General features: G+C 41.1%; 1 protein-coding gene across 1 annotated transcript in view; it reads right to left on the bottom strand.

Moving 5' to 3' along the window:
• Window positions 1-22,277, bottom strand: part of galnt9 (polypeptide N-acetylgalactosaminyltransferase 9) — a 146,705-nt gene that overhangs the window by 53,953 nt on the left and 70,475 nt on the right. The window contains exons 5-6 of the mRNA XM_074670057.1: window positions 19,799-19,996; window positions 34-151 (exon numbers count right to left, since the gene is read on the bottom strand). Of these exons, the coding sequence (XP_074526158.1) occupies window positions 34-151; window positions 19,799-19,996 (316 nt within the window). The remainder of the gene's footprint in view (window positions 1-33; window positions 152-19,798; window positions 19,997-22,277) is intronic.

Here is a 22,277-nt window from a genome sequence, read left to right as displayed (position 1 = left end):
TTCAAGCTCTTTATCAAAGTCTGTGGTCCTTACCCGCATGCCCAGCTCGATGTTCTCGCCCCCGTAGACCTCCATGCCTGGATCCAGCAGACCGATCTCACCAAAGTATTCCCGATCAACCACAAAGGAGCAGCCGATCATAGCCGGAGTTCTGCATGGGGAAAAAGAGACGTAACATTATTTTAAATACAGTTACCCAGCTACAACAGAGGATGCTGAAATTGTCAATGCAATTACAGCAGACAGGGTCTAAGACTCTGGAAGACGTTCTTTAATGAGCCTGGGAAATCCATGCAGGGTTTGGCATTTTTAGCTTCTCAGAGTAAAGATGCAGCACAGACGTAGCACAGATCAAAACGGCTGTATGTAAATGTCCAGCTACGAGGCAGCTTTGGTTCTGCGCCTGATTAAAAACATGTCAGAGTGTGTTTGTGCACAGGGCAAGCTTTAACCATCTTGAAGATGCTATGAGGAGGATCTGTTTTAATTGGACTGCCTGACCATTTTCTGGCCCGGACTCTCACAAACACCGTGGTAATGACTTTTAGCGAGGTACGTGTTTGTTTTGGAATTAAATGGAGCTCAGTTGGAAACAAATTTTCTTTGTTCAAGACAACTTTTTAACTGGATACAATGCGCCAAGGTAAGGGACTTATAAGTACAGTTACATAGCAATATGTTTTGGAACATGATATCAAGCAAATGTTGTCGTAGTCCACTATATGTAGCGCTATCATCAGCCCCTACGTATCTGTAGGCTTACCAGGCGCTCTAAAACAAGTCGGTAATGGGTAATGTTTGTAAATCCAGGTTAGATGTGTCCTGCCAGTCATCTACCAAGCAGAGCTAACATAACCTCACTCTTCATTTAATTCATAGACTCTCAAGTTTGAACAGACCATTGCAGAAGAACTGCTGCATGTGGGTTGGAATGAACATTATTATAAACAGCTTAGCCCCTGTTTTCGCCATTAGCTTGTGTCTTAGCAAAGTGCTTTATCACTTCCCTGTTTATCTTTCTTCTGCTCTTCTGTCTCTTTTCTGTCTGAAAGTTAGGCTCCTGTGTCCACCATTACTATCACCATTAAAACAATCGTTTTCAGCAGAGAAAATCACAGATCTTTCTTCTCACTACTAAACTTCATCAGCTGGTGTGGTGTCTTCACAGTGACCTAGGTGTGCCTTAGATCAATCCAGTCCTGGATGACCTGAACTGGAAGCTAAGAAGTAGCATTTTGAAATAACCTGTTACCTTTAACATTGGCACTGATAATCTCATTTAAAAGTGTGGATTACGATCAGGGATATACCTAGAAGGGAGATTTTTCAAGATCACTTTCAAATTCCTCACAGCCCCTTTTACCAAGAGACGTCTTCACTGGAGAACAAAAAAAAAAACTACAAATGACGAAAATTTAGATAATACATGTGTGAAACAGGATGAAGCTGTCTTCTCTAGACTGAGCTGCACAGTTTTACATAAAGCAAAGAAAGGATGAAGAAAAAAAAAAGGTAACCACCTGTTTCTGCAGAGATTTTCTTTGACTGTAGTTGCTGTGAATACCCTGAAATTGTGTAAATGCCAACAGGAATTCTAAATCTATTTAAATGTCATCTTTCCTGTCAAGCCTGATTTAAGTTTAAGTCAGCCACCAGGATTGAAACAGAAAAGCCTCCTTTAACGACATTATGTGAGAAAGGTTATCAGGTTTCACTTTCTTCAAGCCTGTCAAGCTTCTGTCATTTTTTTAGTGTAATATTGTGATATAGGCATCTTTAAAGCTACATCTATGGAACAAATATCTATAAAATTGTTTGGTTGAAGACAAGGGGACATTATACCTTAGTGACATAAACCAAACATTTACTCTGGGGTAAACTAACAAAGGAGGAATTGCGGCAGAAGCAGCACCATCCGTGTATCATACGCTGCTCCCTGTTTTGTCTCAGATCCAGTTCACAAAGGATGCTGCGGCGACAATATTCAATCACAAAGACACTTGTAATGTTTTGCAGCTCTGTGCAGTTTGGTCATATCTTCTCAGCCAATTTACCCAGTTATTCAGCTCTATATTTTAGGGCAGCTGTATGTCAGTGTCACCTCAAACAGAGGGTCAGGGGGTTTATCACAGCTCCTACAGTCAAGTGCTCTTTAGCAAGATATTGACCCCCAAGTTGCTCCCGCAACAGGTACACTGCTCCAAGAAGAGTTTCTACCCAGCCACTAGGGCAGGGGTCATCCACTACATTTTTCCAAGGGCCATTTTTTCAGCAGAAGGAATGAGGGCCAGACGCTCTTGCAAAATGAATAATTGCTAGGTGTCACCTTGTTGGCTACGGCTGCCTTTTGCAGCAGCTCTCTTTTCTTTGTCTGTTTCTTGTAACTTGTTTGTCTCTTTTTCGTAATCTTTGTATTTGGAGTGGATCATTACTTTGTATGTCCCATTTGTTGGTCATGGACACCAAACTTTTTTTTACTACTTTTTCTCCTGTGTTTGTCTGGAGATCCTACATGCAACCATGGCTGCATTGATTACATGTGAACTCAGCTGTTTGCAGCCTATAGCATGTCAATGCTGACTGGTGTCAGGCCTAATGTCTTCCCACAAGGTGAGTGGAAGGAGGTGAGGACAATATGCTGGTTCTCAGGTGTGAGCTAAGAAGTGACGACATGGACCTGTCCTTCCATCCATCGTTATTGGGAACGTAAGATCTATCTTCAACAAGATGGACCAGCTAGCTGTGCTAACCAGCAACAGAGGGAATACCAGAGGGCAGAGTTGCATCATGCTATTCACACATATGGCTAACAGAGCTAACATCATACACCAACGCCACACTGGAAGAGCTTCACCTGCTGTGAGCAGACAGGATCTAGGAGACAGAGATGGAGCATGACTGAAGAAGCTCAGTCCTGGACCCTGTGGAGGTGGAGGCTGGCTGAACTGGAGAATAATGGGCAAGCTGTCATCGTCTGTTTTCTTATGAACCTTTTCACACTTTCTATACACTTTCTTGCTTTTGTTTACTTGATTGCTGCTGTGACTTAAATTTTGTTGTACTTGTTACAATGACAAATTTCTATTCTATTCTATACAATCAATATTGTTTCCTCAGTAATATATTTTCATTTGATATATAAAGTGCCATTCCAAATTGATGTTTTTGTTTAGTAGTTGTCAGTGTTAACAGACTCCTTTGATCTGTTCTCTAGTGAGCCAACAGGGGGCGATTGAAATATTTTAGGTTTCATATATCTGAGGCTGTCAAGCTGTCCATCAGGTGTGGAGGTTGTGGAGCACAGCAGCGCGAGAAAGGACTTCTGAATATATTAAATGCTTGAAAAATGTCTCTCTCAAAGAGCCTGAAGAATAAAGCTGATGCATGAAAGCTCAAACTAAATGAAGAATGGACTAATGAGTATGTATTTGTCGTGCTAACTTTCAGAAATGCTGTACCTGTGTGCCTCATCTGAAACCAAACTGTCTCTGCTGCTAAAGAAAATAGTCTGAGGCGTCACCACAGCACATAGCAAGCAAGCTTCAAGGAGCCATATCCTGAAAAGTCAGAGGCCCTTCAGCCAGAGAAAAGTTTCTACTTTGAAACCTCAACACTCCACTGAAGAGGGGTTATTAACCTGACTTCAACTTAACACGAGAGGGCAACAAGTGCATCTCTGAATTCAGCCAGTTTGTGTTTTTTCTTTGACTGAACTCAGGCTACGGCACAAGCTACTTTCTAGAGGACTGACAGAAAAAATACAGTATTTTATTTTCCTAACCCTATTATTTTCCAATAATATTCTGGGGGCTGGGTGGAAAGCTCTGGTGGCTCAGTCAACATTAGGAGTTCCCAAACCAGTGTTCTCATTGGGGCTGGTCAGTCTTCAGCCCAAGTATACAGGGAGGTTTGTGTCAGGAAGGGCATGTGTTGTTAAAGCTGTGCCTAATTGTTGTTGTTGCTCTCCTGTTTTATTTTAAAAAAAGGCGATTCAAATCATTCAAAAGAAAAAAAAAAGCTTAAGATATGAAATATATCAAACATTACACCAGTCTGACTCGCCAAACTAATGTAATATACCAGAATTGCATGCTGACTATATTGTGAGTTTAAGCTTCCTATTGCTACAGGAAAAAAATACATTAATAACTTAAATAATCCAAATAAACTCAAAAACTAAAACCAAAGTATTTCCATATTCAGCTCATGGAGGGAGACATAGAGCACAAAGATCATCTGTACAGAGAAGAGGTTAATTTTTTCTCTTTCCTAAAAGAAATGGTCCCTCTCCAGCTCCTTCCCCTGGAGGCTGCTTTTCTCTGCTATTATCTGTCAGATCTTAAGTGCTTGGGGACAAAGCTCCACAGAAAGCATTACATTCATACAGAGAACCAAGTACAACACCGCCTCGTGTTTTACTCCAAAGTAACCAATGAGTGGCTTTATTCTTCTTCCTGGAATAGTGCCTTGGGTAAGTTCACCATACATTATCACACACTCACATACACACACTCACACACACACACACCACACACAAAAGAGGCAAATGTGAGTCTGCCAATTCAGTTTGAGAAGCATGACAGAGAAAGGGCCGGAAGGAGAAAGCTACATTATGATTCATTGAGTCTGTAAAAAGCGGAGCTAAAGAGTGTGTGAGGAAAAAAGAATGATGCTTTTAGGTTTAGGGTCTGTGAAAAAAAGTGGGTCCAGATCATCACTGTGGAGCTTTATTTTCCAAATCCATTACAGGTCCGTAAATCTCTGATGCTGGGATGGTTTTAACCCACCTGGACCCACACTTTTTTTGTGTTTTTAAGAAAAGGTTTTGGAGATTTTTGCTAGAGTAGCTTTATGACTTGACATTTATGATATGAGTTTATATGGGCCATGTCAAACCAATGTCAGGTGCTTGATATAATGTGCTCTTTAAGAAAGAAAGAGCAAAAGTTGAACAGATTTCATCCTTGGTGTGAACTTCTTAGTGAAAGAAAGTATTCCTTTGACACTCTGACAAAGAAAATCACAAGAATAGAATAAAATTGCAGCCAAAGCCAATTATTTTTAATGAAGCTTAACTCAAGTTAAAGCTGGACGGCTGTTTTTATGCCTCAGTTTTCTATTCATATGACGTTCTTTCTCCCTCCTTCCTCTGTCTGTGTATTTTTCTCTCCTTCCCCCCGCCAGCGTTTGGACCTTCATTCTCTTTAGTATTTACCAACCAGACACTGTCACAAGCTCCATCTCCTGATCAATTTCATGCTGTCAAACTTTTAATCCGTCATTTGTCAGCTGTCATTTCAGCCCAGATTTATGTGACCCCTCAGTCCTTTCTCTTTCATCACCACCAGAGTCAAACTCATCCAGGGGGGGACGTTAAGACTCAGAAACTGGGTTAATTGCCAGAGGTTTTTCTCATTTCTTGTCCTTATCAAGTACTTTAAATGAAACCTGCTCGCACATAATGAAGTCTCCACCTCGATGCCAACATTTCAACATTAAACATTCTTTCTAACGCACACAGTTCCTCTCATCTTGCCTGACGTTTCCTCTGCAGAGCCTTTGTTTGAATTACATGGCGGTGACAGTGAGGCTTTCAGGTTCCATTATTTGCTCTCACCGTGCAGATAAAAAGACAGACACAGCACACACTCAGCCCCCGTTCACCTCATCCTTCCTCCTCTCTTGACAAGTGACCTACCTCTCCTGTCTGCAGCGTGCAAACTCAGAGCAGCTCCCTTTGAGTGCTCTCTTTAGAATAAGCTTCCCGGTAGTGCAAACACTGCACACTCCAGTGTTCAAAGTGCTGACTCAGCACCTACAGACTGATGCTCGAGGTGATAGAGTGAAAACCCGGCTGACAAAATCCTTCTGTTTGTGATGCCTTTCATAACCAAATAAAGGGTTTTGTTGAGGAAACATTAATTGTTTAACCTTAAAATGTAAATAAATGAGGATTTGATGATGTTTGATAGTTGCCAGGAGAATAAACAAGTTTGGTGTCTCTTGTTTGACCAAACGTGCAGTGTTAAGGCCTGAAAGAAGTAATTCCTCCTCTCAGGTTCGTTAACTCGTGAGTGATTACAGACAGCTGATTCCCCCTGCAACAGAAAACTGAGAGGCACGATGCCATAAATGTGAGGAATGTCACAACCTTTGATAAAACATGAGCATCAGTTATTTTCATAAGTCTTTTTGCTTTGATGAATCCTCACTGACTGTTGCTGAAAAGTGTCACACCTCTGGCTTAAGTTAATTTTTCCTTCAGGCTTCATGTCTTGTGTCTCCTGTCTCACCTGTGTCTTCTGTTTCCTGGTGTATGACCTGTTTCCAGTGTGTCTGACTCACTCTGTTGCCATTTTTTTTTTAGATACCCCTGCCTGTGTTCATAGATCTCCTGTGTACCGACCTCCTCTTGGAATAAACAGACTGAATTTTAGATTGAGTGAGCCTCACATTTGGGTTCATTCCTGTGGTTTGTTCTGACTCAAAGTCTAAAAATGTACCCCCTATGTCTTTGTCCAACCACTTTACTTGACCTAAACAGACAGCATCACGGATCGAGGAAAGGTGGAGAAAGAGGAAGAGGAAATGACAACATTAAAAGATTTTTTTTTCCTGCAACAAATGTGGCTAATTTGACCTTTACTTTTGACCCCTGACCCTCAGCCTCCAGACAGACCGAACACAATAAATATGCCAACACTTTCCCTTTCTGCCTTAACATTTATTTTGTTCCTGGCACTGTTATATCAGCATGTGTGCTGATGTCATATTTCCCGCTGTGATCTTTGCTGAAGTCTGATTAACACACCTTTTAAAACGTAATACAGCTAGCAGCAAGACTGAGAAATGACTCACACCAAACACAGTTAAAGAGGGGGTGACCAGCTTTCTGTTAGGCTTCATACTGTCTCTCTGGTACCCCTGTTGTAGATTTACATATTTTAGTTCTCAAAAAATAAAAAGCCCTTCTTTTCTCTCGTCTAGTTCTATGAAAAACACAAAAATGGAGGACTGAAGTACACTTAAATTAAGTTGGTTATTGAAAAAAAAAATCAAACAAGGGCCCAAACTCTGTTTACTAAAAAAACACAAGAATCACACAAAAAATACACAGAATTACAAGGAAAGCATGGCTTGGTAATTAGACAAAACCAGGAGGTGAGACCAACTCACAAACAACTGAAGAACTGAAATAACACAGATGTGTGACGAGTCATTGGTAGAACTCATGAGAGCAATAAACAGGAAGGAAACACAAAGGCAGAAGGTTAAACTAAACAAGACGCAAAGGGAGCAAGAACTACAAAATTAAACAGGAAACACAAGGTAAAACACAAGACAATCCACAAGCTAGGAAGACTAAGAAAGGAACAAAAAGACCAACACATGACACCCTGCTTCATGAACCCCCTTTTTTCTGATTGGCCAGTCCAGGTAGCCCTTGGTGTTTGAAGACCTCACCTCATCATTTGGAAGAGCTCTTATTATGGCTGACTCTCCAACATGTCTTAGCAACAAAACCACAGAGGGGAAACTTGCCCTGGTCTCCATTAAGTATGATTCTTTCATGAAATCCAGTAAAGGCCCTGTGCTCCACCAGGTGCTGCTGATATGGGATGTAATGGTTTTAAATTTTGTAATATTGTTGTACACCAAAGAAAGTATGATCAAATCTGATTAAATACGTATTTTGTGCAGTAATTAAACATTTCATGGACCAAATATCTGAATATTCTGTCAAACATAAACATTGTTGGCATCACTGTGGTTTTATCCCAGTATTTAAAGCTGTGCTTTAATGCAGACAGTCTGTCAGCCCATTGGGGATGTTCCTTTATCAGTGAAATTTCTTTGTTTCAGTGTTTTTGGACGATTTCGATGATGAGCGAAAGCAAAAGTCTGAGCCAACTTCTCCAACTGCTCTGATTTTGTTTTCCATCCTCCAAATCTCCCAGATCTGCTGGATAATATCCTGCTTAACTGACTTTTCAAATCCATATCTGAGCAGTCCTCTGTTGGTTTTAAGAATCAGGCAGCCCACACTTTTCTCTGACGTGTGGTTTTTGCAGCTATCAAGCTCAACAAAAATCAATCATGAAAGAAGCCGAAGCAGAAAAAAATGTTCTGTAGTTATTGTTGCAACACCACTCTGTCACTCCTCTACGTGACCCTCTCATCACTTGTTTGTGAAGTACAGCACAGTCCCCAATGGCTTTTTGTCGTATTTTGTAAGTGGCTCTGACATACGGAGCCATTGTTCTCTCTGTCACTGCTTTCTTTCTACACCTGCTCTGTTGTTCTGACTCTCTGTACCTCCACCTTCACAGAGACTCCGCTCTCTGAAATTTACCCGACAGCTACTTGAGAGAAAGTTTGTTCATGGGGAAACTAGATGAAATTGTTCAAGTTTGCCACAAACTAAGTCGTGTCTGTGTTACATAATGGGCTGGATTTCTCCTTTAATGTCGTTAGGTGTGATTATATTTGGAGTACAGATGGTCAGCCTGCAGGGCTCATCCGCCCTTCACACCTCAGAAACTCACTCCCAAAAACCGCTTGCTTGCAGAAGGAGCATCAGATGCATGATCACGTCTGCAACATGTTGAAATGGAGATGATCATAGAGGACCGCCTGCCTCAGCCACTGCTGCTGAAGCTGCCTTTTGAACCCTGACAGCTTGCCTTTAAAATTATATAACAGCCCCTGTGCTGTAAGTGGAGTACGAGACAGAAACACAGACACATTTCAGACATGTCCAGGAATTATATAAGTCTGTTTCACTGTAATTGGATTAATTTAATATCTGAAGAGATTTAAATGAATATGGCCATCAAAGCACAACATAAATGCATAAAAATGTGTTATGTAATAAAACCCTCTTTGCTATAGAGCTGTGTCATTTGATTGAATTGGGTCAGATATGCTAAAGGTAAAATAAAGTGCATCTTTTTATTTTTTGTTCCTTCTGCTGCAGATAACAGTTTGATTCTCCTAAATTCAATTCTTGATCCAAAGCCTGAGAGCTCATTTTGATCTTTTGTGCATCATTTAACTGTAACACCTGCTTAAAACAGATCTGTGTCTGCAGTTTGTTATGTGTTTCCAACCACAAATTAAGCCTCCCTTCTCTTGGGAAAACTAAAATATTTCAAGTTGTTAGATTTTTTTGGAAACAGCCACATGAGTAAGATACCATTTTTAAAATCCCTGAAGCAATACCAAATAGCAGGACGTACCCACATGAAGTCTGAACACAGAGGAACTGGTCTTTCTATGTGGTTTCAGTTGAATTCCAAACCACTCTGCGATTTTTTCAGGGACCTTCCTGCGCTGCCCTGTCGATGATCCCTGCACTAGCCTCTCTTTCACCTTGATTTTCAGAGCTCAGCAATGGCAGCACTCCTCTGTGCTCTCACAATGTGGCAGCTTCTCGTCCTCCTTGTCCCTCTTTTTACTCTCTGTTGTTGAATGTGTCCAAACTGCCAGAAAAGGCTTTGAGTCTGAACCCTGAATGGCCATGAAGCGTCTGTTGTTGATGGGCACAAACCTTCGGGAAACAAGTGGGAGAATGATTTCCAATAGAAATCCTCACAGCCGACACACTTCAGCTGCGCCTCGAGGCGATCTGTCCATTTGCAGCAAAGTGTCGATAGAGAATCACGAAGCAGCGCTGCAGTCTGAGGCTTTTCTCCCATCTCCCTACTATCTCCACTCCAGCGCTCAAAGCTCAATAATACATGAGCTCTATACAGCAGCGATAAGACATCTAGTATTAAAGGTCCAGGCTGTACATTTTTATCATATTGTTTGTTTGTATGAGACCAGCTGTACCGTATGAAAGTGCTATTGCTTCACCTTCAGAGAGCTGCAGCAAGAGAGGTAATAAAAGTGCTCCTCAGCTCAGTGTGTGTTGCTCTTGGTCCAAATCTGACTATCTGTAAATGTTTGGCTTATAATGTTTGAGACACGAGAACACATCTCTGAAGTAAACCTTAGTGTGTGTTTGGAAAAAACTGCACAAACCTGACCTTAGAAATACTGTTATAGCTTTGTTTTATTTTTCATTATAGTGACTCCAGTAATTTGATAATAGGATTTTTAAAGCATGAACCCTTTTAGGCTCTGCAAAATCTGCACAAAGCTGTGATAAATAAGAATCATGATGACTTATTAATGAATTAACTACAATAATTCTAGTAATTGCGGCTTTCAGTGATATTAATGAGTCTTTCATTTCTCTTAATCATGTCTGTTGTTGTCTTGATGGATAATAACCCAACGGTGCTCTTGAATGTCATATCACACTTTAAATCATAAGTAATGTGTTCATTGTTCGTTTTCATTCATTTCCCTGAGCAGGGTCTACCCCAGCTGTCTAAGGACAGACCATGATCACCACCTGATCACCAGGTATTCACAAGGTAGACAACCTTTCTCTCACCTACTCACACTTACGGACAGTTTAGAGTGACCAATTAACCTGATGAGCATGTTTTTGGGCTGTGGGAGGAAGCTGGAGTATCTGTGGAGAACCATAGCCTGTAAAAAAAAAAAAAAAAGGACATCCACTTGCTCAGCTCGAAGTGAGGTCTCCACAAAAACTGCTCCCCCTGGTGGCTGGCTGCAATATAGGTTAAAAAATCTGGCTTTCCAGCCATTCCAGATGGGCTGTGGTCAAACTCAAAAAAATTGATACTCCTCATAGAAATGTTTCTCCATCCAATTGTTGTGGTGATTTGAAGCTATCATTTGGTTGTTTTGTATTCAAGTCCTTTTTTTTTTTTTGAAAAGTCTCGTTTTCATTAGTTATACGAGGTTAAAAACGAGGCTTCAGGTATCGTTTAACAATGATTGACAGCTGCCGTTCTTGTGTATTTTTCTGGGGATAGTAAAATGTGTTGGGAGGTAGAGTCAAGAAATGATTATTTTTGTCACCCACCTCCACTCAGTTTCTCCCAGAATCCTTCATCATCTCTACTGCGCTGACTCTGGGTGCAATTGCTGCCAATGGCTGCGCCTGTGTCGGGGGAATTTTGGCTTCAAAACCGTACAATGGTAAATGGCGGAGCCACGCTGTCCACTCTATATACGGTCTATGTGGAGAACCCACATGCACAGAGACAACATGCAAACTCCACGCAGGGAGATCAACAAATGGTGACCCACTTGCTGTGAGGCAGCAGCGCTAACCATTGGGCCACTATGCAATGTGTTCATTGTGCCAAAGCTAATTAAAGAATCATCAAAGTGCTTTAACTTTGGGATAGTAACTATCAGTAATGATGGACACTGCTGCAGATATTCGGACTGGGAACAAGGGAATTGCATCAGACCTGTGGATGAAACTACATTGAAGAACTAAACAGAGCTGTCCAAAAGAGTGGCAACTGCCCGCAGGCCAGTGGGAGACTCAGATCTGAGGGACTGCCTTGGTTGGCATGTTGAGACCAGTTATATAACTGGCTCTTTCCAGGAACTTTGTTTCATTCATATGGGATCTACATGTATGAATCAGAGACAGAAAAAAAAAACAGGAGCTCCTGAAAAGTGTAAATGCTGCATTAACCAAGAGGACAATGGTGAATGAATGTCATACATGCATTTTAAAAATAAAAAAAGCATATTTTAAAGAACAATTAAGGTCCCCTCCCTTTAAATCCCAGTTCACACAGGAGGGCCCTCATTGTGCACAGCTCACAGCTCAGTCTGCTGAATTTATGCGAAGAGACAGGGAGCTTCTGGAGCACATTAGGATTAACAGAGAAGAACAACCTGGACAGAAAGTCAGGGGCACAAATATGGTGCAAATTATTGGGTCAATAACAAAATTGGACATGCCCATGCTTAATGTTTTCCAAAACGCCTACTACACACTACATCAGACCTGGGCAAACTACGGCCCGCGGGCCACATCCGGCCCTTTGTACGTCCCTGTCCGGCCCGCGTGAGGCCAATCATAAACATAAACATAAAACTCGTGCGGGTGCATATGTCTTAAAACTCCATCTATCACAAGCACTGAACAAGACATTTTGGATTGAATTCTCCCTCTCTTTCACTGGCTCAGTCAGTCTCCTCCACCTGAACTCTGCTGTTCTGAAGAGAGTGCTGTCACGTACACGCGCAGCGCATGTACGCGACGGCACTCTCTTCAGTACAACGATGCGCGTTTCACTATTTTAGAGTCAGCCTTCTCACTATAAAATTCACGCTGCTCTTTCCTGATTGGAGAGGATGCTGCGTTAGAGCAGAGCTACGTTAGTCTAACTCACGACATGTCATGTCAAAGTTCTCCAAAAAAGAAAGGAAACAGCTAAGGCTCTGATAAAGTCTTCATCAACAAGTTCTGCACCGTTATCTGTCTCTGTCTCTGAGGTCTCCTGCAGCGTCTCTGGATCAAACCAACTAAGAGAGAGGGGGTGGATGGTTTCTGAGTTTTCGATATAACGCCCAAGTACGGGACTTGATTTGACTTAGCAAAATATTAGAGCTCACAGAAGCATACTTAAATTTTGGGGACTATCAGGAGAAATCACAAGCCAGGAGAACAGCAGGAGAAAGGGTTGGAAAAAATGGGAGATTCCCTCCATATTCAGGAGTGTTGGCAGTCTGCCAGCACTCTCGATCGGTAAAAGTGAGTTCATGTATGACAGATATTGACAAAGACGAAAACTTAAGACATTTTCTCTTTCATTTTAGGATTCAATAATTGTTTTTTTTTTTCTACTTGACCTATACACCACAATTTTACATCACCTAATATAAACATTTACAGAGTGCTTTATTCTTCTGATAATCAGTTCCGACTATTCAAAATATTTAATTTAGAGCATTTTACGATGGAAGAAAGTTGGTGGCCCTCTGACACAATTCAGGTTCCTCATGTGGCCCCTGGTAAAAAATAATTGCCCACCCCTGCACTACATGAATGTAGTCGTTAGTATGACTGTTCTGAGGTGTTTGTGTTATATGCTTTGCTGGTTTTCAATATCAGAAAGCTGAGGTACAGCCCGTTATTTCTTTTTTTTTCTTTATTATAAATATATATAACAATTATGGGCCCATCTTAATATTTCAGTCATTATTATGCAAAGAGACTGCCAGATAAAACATTTGACATAAATCAACCAGTGGTAAAGATACAAGAATGTTTTTTTTATTTTTTAAGTTTTTTTTTCCTTACATTATTATTGCAACAATTTAATTGATAATAACTCTGGAACAGACCTTTTATTTTTACAGCTGATGAAAAAACCACTTCCGTGTAACCCAAGCAATAAGTGGTTTGAATGAACTTCAATAAATCTTGTAGAAGCAAACACCTCTTTTATAACAAGACTGGTGATTATTTAATATAACTTTACTTCTATCTCAGGGACCATCTCACATTGTGGTTGAAATGCTGACTCATTGCAGTAGGTGGCATAAATTCACTTTAACCTGAGTGCCATCTGCAAAGACAAACAGTATCATCAGCGTGAATTCTGGGAAATAGTATGTGAAGTAGACTGGTCTGTTGCATGCTGAGAAATTTTCCCAGATCAGGTTATCCAAGAATTCTTTGCATATTGTAGTTAGTAGGCGCTGTTTGTATTGTATAGCATAGGCAGTTTGGAGAGTAGCCCAAGATTTTTAGCTGATAACAGCACAAGATCACAGAACAGATCCTTTGATATTAAAACCTGCTAAAACTAAACAGCTATGCAGCATACTCGTTAATGACAAGAGCAACACATTCACAGGACATCTAAAAGAGCAGCAATTAAACCACAGAGAGCCTGTGTAACCTGGTGTTTGTGTGCTATTCTCTCTATACAGATTCCTGCGACAGTGGGGACTGAAACAAAAGCTCACCCCCACACTACTGTGAAAATGTAAACACTGCTGGTGAAACCACCAAGTTAACGATTCTCAGCACATTCCCTCTGTGATTGGTCCACATATGTGCACAGCTTTAACCTGAGCAGGGACGAGACGCTGCTACTAACTGGAAGAATCAGACACTTGAAAGTCTTCCCACGTAACTGAAAACCTGCCTCAATCATCCAGCTGGCATTAAGTGTGACAGCAGCAGCTTCACACGCATGTTTACAGGCAGATGATACTCGGTCTCTGCGTGCACAGCAGACATTTCTCTCTGCTGATGGCTGCACCTCCGATGAACATGTAGATTAATCCCAGGAAAGCTCAGACTTTGGTTTTCCTTTGACATGAGTGACATGTTTCACTTCATTTGCCTGACATTTCTTGGGGGATGCTGAAACTTGCAGATCTGCACCTCAGTGTAGTCTCAGACTCTCAGCATGCTGCTTTAAATCTTTGCTACTTCTGATCTTCATACTAAAGTTGATCAGGATTTTGGCTTCAGAGCAGCCTGGCAGAGAAACTAACAGCTCACTTTCACTCCATCTCTTTATGATCTCTATGCATGCCCTTGATCTCGAGGTACCTTTTTGCTCTAATTAATGCACAGAGCTCACAGTGAACCAGGGAACTCCTGCTGGTTTTGGGCAGGAGTCCTTTTGGCACGTTTTACATCTCATTAGTTTCAAATCTCTGTGTTTCTTTCCTCAGGTTTAACTGCTTTTCAAAAGTCAGTGTTTGTTGTCTTTTCCAAAACACCCTGGTGCGTAGACACTCACTTTTCCCGTGTAAAAATAGCGCCTGAAGAGAGCGAATACCTGACTGAGAACAGCCAGGTGGCCGCAGACACGACTCCATTTAGCAGAAATTGAAAATTGAAATTCTTCAAAACACAACACAAAATGTTTCTGAACAGGTGATTTGTTTTTAAGCCTCACACTGAGGTTGTGTTTTGAAATACTTTCATTTTCAGTCGTGTGCTCTCAAGAAACTGGAGGTTCAGCTGCTCAAAGTGTTGAAATTCCGATCTATTATGTGTTTCCTTTCCACTACAAAAACATCCACAGTAAAGAAATTCATAGTATGTGTCGATTTTTGATGAAGCCGAAAGTTGAATCACTATAGGCACACAGAAGCATTTACGAGGAAGGAATTGAATCAATATGAAAAAGATTTTTTTTTAAAGAAAAAGGGTGAGATTCTTCAGTCCGACCTGGCCCTGAGCTCTCACTCTGAGCTTTTGTTCCCGAGATTCTAGTTACAGCTTTCTGAAACAAAGCAGAACGTTCAATGTTTCATTTAGGAGTAATAAAAGAAAATCCCAGCATGTTCATCTCAAGGTTAGTCTCTTATTTGATTCTTCTGAGTCCTACTGCAACATTTTCTCACTCTCCACTCATCAAATAAAACAGCTGGATCAGTAGACCTATGCTTCAAATCTTAAATTCGGCTCCCTTTACAGCCTCAGTTATGCACGACATGTTGAGTTAGACTTGAGAATGACGAGGTCAACTTGGTGATAATAAATAAGCCAAGCACCGTTGGACTTTGAAATAAATCTGCTGAAAACACTTCACTTCTTGTTTTGCTCAAAGGCCCTGTGAGGAGTATTCATAAGGTGTCGATTGCAGTAACACCTTCTTCTGCTCCTCTGTCCTTGTTCCTTTGTCAGTTCAGCTCCAGTGTCAGACATTTCTACGAAATAAATCCAAGAAATCGGTTTCACAGCACAGAAAAAGAAAACAGGGATGTACTGTTAATATACTCATGACATGACCATAGACTTTACAATTAATGGACTTAGTCTCCCCACTGTCACCCATTTGTTTCTGAAACGGACTTTAGAAGCAAAGGTTGCCACTTGGACATGAATCTTAACAAGGAGTGTGTTTGTCATTAAAAGTGAACAGAGATTGCATCTTCATTTTAATTCCACTCTTCTTTGTTCAAGACAACTTTTTACTGGCTACAACGCAACGAGTCAAGGTATTGATCAAAAGTTATGTAGCACTACGGTTTGAAATGTGACAACAAGCACATTTTGTATGTTTGTACCATGATCTAGTAGCTAGCTATATTTAGCCCTACTCACAGTGTGGTGCTCTGAGACATCTCTTTGTAATGCTCGTGAATCCTGTTTATGTTCTACCAGTGCTCATCTCCCAACTCCAACCTCACCAAGCAGAGCTAACGTAACCTCACTCTTCATTTTATTGATAGACTCTCAAGTTTGAACAGACCACTGCAGAATAACTGATGACTGAGGGTTGAAATGAACATTATCACTAAAAGCTTAGCCCATGTTTTAGCCTTAAGCCTTTAGCTTTTTTTAGCCTTTAGCTTGTGTTTTAGCCTTTAGCTCATATTTAAGTCTTTAGCTCATGTTTTAGCATTTAGCTCATGTTTAGCCCTTAGGCCATGTTTAAGCCTTTAGCTCGTGCTTTAGCTTTTAGCTCATGTTTTAACCTTTATCCCAATTTTTAGCATTTAAATCACATTTTAGCATTTAGCTCATGTTTTAGCCTTTAGCTTGTGTTTTACCCTTAAGACCAGGCTCTGTCGCTCTCCTGTATAACTTTCTTCTGCTCTGACATCCTTTTGACAGCCTGGTTAGTGTCCACCATCACTACAAAATCTAGTCAAGAATTTCTTTTCAGCAGAGAAAAACACAGATCTTTTTTCTCACTACCAAACTTCGTCAGCCGGTGTGGTGTTGTCATAGAGACCTACACGTGTCATAAAACAATACAGTCCTGTCCAACTCAATCAGGAAGCTAAGACGTAGCATTTAAGAATAACTAAATAAGTGTTGATTACGACCAGGCATATATCTGGAGGTGAGACTTTTTCAAGACTCCTCACAGCTCCTTTAACATCTAACGTGTAGTACAGAGTATCTCAGCTGGTGTATGAATCTTACTGGTTTACAAAAGCTGCATTAAAAAGTGAATGATATCCTCTCTCAGGGTGTCAGCCTGACCTCTGAACTTATCAGGCTTTAAAACCTGGTGTCGTGGTTGAGGATCATCAACATGTGAACTCTACATCAGTATCAAACTTTGACTCCAGTCCAAAGCATTTAGCACGTCTAACATTAGGTTAGAGGAGATATTTTAAAGATGGAGCCGAGCTCAGCTGCAGTATTTGATGAGTGAGGAGAGAGAGCGGGCTGCCCACTGCGAGACATGAATTTATGCATTTCATCAGAGAGATGAGAGGGGCGAGCAGGAGTGTTGACCCTGCACCTGAGCGGCCGCTTTGGAGCAGAACAGTAAAGTTTAATCACTTCGTAACAGGCATGAAGACATTTTCTATGTGCACACTTTTAGATCTCTGTGCAACCTATTCTCTTTCTCACACATTTTTATCTTGTTCTATCTGGACTGGAGCCTGAGCAGGTATCAATGAAAGACATCACACTCTGACATCACACACCGCTTTGAAAACTGTCCATTCACTGCTGACTTCTTCTCATTGCTCCTTTATGTTCATGCAGGAACATGAAGCTCCCATAGTCACAAAATCACACTAATTACTACTTTCAGATCATGTAAGATTTTCTTATTGTCACGGCACTGTTGGCTGCTCTAACCTCAGCATTCACTGAGAAAAGGTGTGTCAGCTACAGAGGTCGGGATACTGTTCCTGCAAGAAACCTGTCAGCCTGGATACAGATGAAACACATCGAAAAGACAAACAAAAAGACTTTTGCAGCTCACACATTGAAATTGAAAATCTTTGGACCTGTGGGGTCTCTTCTTATTGCTTGACTATCAAGGAGGGGTGCAACAGTTCCTCAGCAAGATGGTTTAAATGTGTAAATGAAGATTTCAGAGTTCAGGATGCACCACCTAACCCACATAATGCATTATAAGACCATCTTGTTTTTCATATTGTCTGCTATTATAAGACACAAGAAAACAACTGTTTACTCAGGCGCTCTTGCACATGCTCCCTCTCTCTCTTGCATGAGATCTTTATGAACATCACATTGACAGATGTGCTCCACCAGTCAGACACCGCACCAAGCGCAACACATTGAGCACTCACACATATCAGCACCTTTTTAATTAAATATTCAATATTCACTTCTCGACACAAGATTTGCTGTAACCACACTTCAAGTAACTGCTCCTTTACATTTTAAGGCAAGGATTTCAGCAAGTTAAATTTTAGTGTGACAGTGAGGAGGCAACGCAGTGGATATGCATCACTGTTTTTTCGTTCACTCATTCAACTGACAATCTGTGCACCGCAGCACAAACCTGTTGTCTGTGTTCTGCAGCATGGTTGTCAGAGCTTTATTAAATATGTTTAAAATGAAATCAGACTGGATCAATCTTTTTTCATTTGTGTGTTGGTTAATTTAACCAAGTGTTTGAGAGGATCACTGAACAAATAGAGTTGAAACAACCCTGAATTGTAATTAATTTGACCCAGAATTCAGGTAGAATATTAAACTCATCTGTCGGGTTAAAATGAACCAATTCATCCTGCTGGGTCAAATTAACTACTGCTGGGCTGGTGCTTTAACGACCCAGCAGTTGGGCTATAAAACAGCCCAAATTGGGTTATTTTTAACCCAACCGCTTTGAGTGTGTAAGGATCTCCTAACTGGTTCATGAAACATTGGAGGAGTGGGCCTCAAACACCAAGGTGTTTGCCCATAGCTTAGACCCTGACAGTCTTCCAGAGGGGAGCCTTAAAGAGACAGCAGCAAAAACAAAGGGTTTTAGTTTAACAAAACACCAGTGTGAGAAAATTACTTTTAGGGCTGTAAATCATGCAAAGGTACAACAAGGGTGCCAGAGAGACGGTTTAAAGCCTAAAGGGAGCACATAGCCCTCTTTGGGGGAGCACTGGAAAGGAGAAGCGTTGACTGTACTCTGCAATCTGTCCACAATTAGCTCAGGTTGTGGAGGACATTAGGTGTCATGTGGTAGGCTACATAATTTATCAGTGGAGACTATAGATATAAGGGAGACAGAATGAGTTTTTTTTTTTTCACTGGGCATTAATCCTTTCAACAAACCATAAATACTTTTTCTTCATTTCAATACATATAGAAACTATAAAACCTGACAAATAGATGTCACCTACATGAACGAATTGATGAAAAGCTGCAAAAAAGTGATAAAATATGTATATTACATAAAAGCATAAACAGTATATCCATGATGTATTTCCAATAATATATGTTTTATATTTCATATGCTTTGTGACCAAACTTGTTATAACTATATGTTTATTTTTTCTCATCCAGTGGCTTTGTTATGGACAGATTAATACACGTTAACAGTGACAGAAGCTGACAGAAGTCAGAAAGCTCAGACATATTTTCAGTTTGAGTCAGAGTCTGAAATCAGTTTTTCTCTCTGGAGCACTGTTAAAGGTGAGAGGATAAGCTAGTTATCAGTAAGCTAGTTTCTGCTCATGAATCAGTCAGTGTGACGCCGATGCCTGTGCTACTGTAGCTGCTCTTGATCCTAACAGATGATTATAAATATAACAGACCATATCTGTGCAACAAAATACTCCCATACACTTCCTCAGTGTATTAAAATTCAACGTGGCGTGACCTCAGACGCTCATAATCAATTCTAGGATTATACAGAAACATGATACAAGGCAGCACTGTGCTCCAATCAGCATCAGGATAATGGAATGACCTGCTCATATTCAACACACAATTACACTAATGACACTGCGACTCTCCGGCCTCGTGATCCTGCATCAGAATGAAGAAATTCATCATGGTAATTAGACAGCTTCCTGTGGGTGGGGGTTATTTGTGTGTTTAGGCGGCACATCCGACTCCAGAGCACCTGAGCTAGATGGTCCCACGTATGAATAAGTCATAACCTGAGGCCATCCATATTTCATCAAACACCCTCATCTATAATGGAGGCTGTTCCCTAGCTCTGGTCCTCACCTGATGGGTGCAGTCTCATCGCCCTTGTCCAGCCATTCCTGCGGGGGGATGATGTACATGCACCACAGCCCCCAGTTGTAGCCATGGGCAGCGTTGGCATACTGCTGCACCTCGAATGTGTTATACTTGATGTTGTCAATGGCAGGCAGGATGATGCGGGTGTGATCCTCCTTCATCCGGGTCAGGATGGGTTCAGACCTTTGGATCGGAAAGAGAGACAGAAGTTTAGAGAAGAGAGAAGTCTGCTACAGGGAGGATGATGAAGTGGTGCACATTCTTATTGTGCCCTGTGGGGGTTTAAAGTTTTAATACTGCAAAAATGTTGGAATAAATCTGGTCAGGATATGAGTGAATTTAAATCTGGAGGGAAAGCAGAGAAAATATGAGTTATCAACATGGAAATGTTTGTGAACATATGAAAATACAGAATGTGTTACTGTAGGACTTGATTTTATTCAAAATAAAAGATTGCAGGAGCTCCCATGGATGACTGCAGATGTCATCTCAACTTAGAGTCCAGCTCCACATTTACACGGTTTCTCAGTCTGTGAAATCAGCATTTATTCAACGTTCAGAAAGGATTGCCAGGATCCACTTTCTTCTGCGCTCTATGATGTGAAGGTCTCGCAAAATGAATTTCCCTTCAAACGACAAATAACATCATATCATATTCTCTATCTCCCTCTCATGAAAACGAAGTGTCAAAAAGTGACACTCATCCAACGAGAGACCTGATAAGAGGTAAAACCTGATAAAGCAAAACACATTAAGGGAAGAGAAAAGGCTTAGTCTGCTGCTGGGAAAACTATCAGCACGTCTGCTTTTTTTCTGTTCTGAGCGAAGGGATGCAAGTCAGTCCCAGAAAGAGGCCTCGCTCTGAGCGCGGCATCATGATCTCTATCACATGGCTGCTGCTGGGAGAGATCTCAGTCTGTCGCACATTCCTCGAGAGCACACAGAACAGGGAGCATATTCAGAAAAAAACGCTCACAGGCTGAGGTAACTATTAACAGCCAATTAGGTGAAACATCCCAAAAAGATGGGACTGTCAGTCTACATGGCAGTACCCTCAGAAAGGCTCATGTCATGGTTAATGGAGTATTTTAACGCAGGGTTTTGAGTCTATGCAAAGAGAAGTCACGAGGAGTCATAAGGAACAGCTCACAGAAATGAAACTGCCAAAGAAATAGTCAGTGTTAAAGGCATTCAAGTAAAGAGTTAAATATATTTTAAGAGTTGAAATGTTGGGAAAGGTGTTTAATGATTTTTTTCAGAGTTATGAGAAGACTTATCCCACTCCAGTGGTCTCATCTATCATTATAAGCTTTTTTATAGTTCAATATACCTTGGTTTTTAATCTGTAAACAAGAAGACGTGTCGTTAATCATCACAGCGCTCACACTTCTCCAAAGTGCATCTCAGTTCAAGATGAAATGAAAACATCCCCAGCAGGGAGCTAATGCTTCAAATGTTCACACAAGAAATGAAACATCTGTTACTGCAAAATAATAAACTTATAGAAGAGCCTGTTAAAAACAGTGTTTACTGAAGCACCAGTTTGGCCGAGCAGTTCAGGTGAGGGTCTAGAGATGATAATTCACTTCAAAGAGGTTGCTGGTTTGATTTTGACAACAACCCTCTTGCAAGATTTCCTCCTGTCTCTCCACAGATGTTACGACTGTGTGTTTCCTGTGTGTGTTCCCTGTACCTCTTCTTGTTTCCAGGTGAGACTGGTGATGATCAACAAGGCTCACCTGGGCCCTGTTCTACGAAGCAGGATTACTGCCTAGCCAGGTAGCTTTGAGGATAGGTTTCGGATTCCCTGTTCTACGACACGGGATCACTCCTCAGCGAGGCGAGTCTCCATGGCAACATACGCTGAACAGCTAACCTGCTCCGGGACAGGTTAGGTTCCAGATTGAACTCGTGGACTATAAAAACCCCGCCCAATGACCAATGAGCCCTCACGAAAAAATGGCTTGTCCGTTCCTAGAGGATCCCGTGGACATAGGAGCTCGCATTGTCTGTTTTCCAGGGAGGGGTTGGTAGTATATGACACTTTCTATAGGTAGTTAAAGGGAATGAAGAACTCTCATTGCCGTAATAAGATCTTCAATGCCAACACTTCTGTTCCATGACAATATTTTATTGCCCGTCTTACAATTGTGACAGGAATTCATGTAGGGCTCATGTGGGCTACATATCACACAAAAAATGCAAACACGATTGGAATGAACAAATGAATAGATTCATCTATGAAATGAATTAAGTATGTTGCATGTTACAGTAAAAGTGCATGGTGAACAGTGCAATTTCAGGATGATAATGGCACAAAAGATTTTTTTTTTGCACTACACTTGTGCATTTAGACTGTTAGCAATTTTCTGCCAGTACTCCTTCCGTGCTTTAGTAGCAGCGACGGTGTTGCTTTTAACGTTAATTACATGTTTCACCTCGTCAAACTTCCTCATGATCACCT

This window comes from Halichoeres trimaculatus, unplaced genomic scaffold (genome assembly GCF_033239565.1).
Source record: "Halichoeres trimaculatus isolate MK-OKI-2021-1 unplaced genomic scaffold, fHalTri1.1 fHalTri1_scaffold_5, whole genome shotgun sequence".
NCBI lineage: Eukaryota > Metazoa > Chordata > Actinopteri > Labriformes > Labridae > Halichoeres > Halichoeres trimaculatus.
Note: the sequence above shows the minus strand (reverse complement) of the source record. Positions and strands in the feature narration are given on the sequence as shown.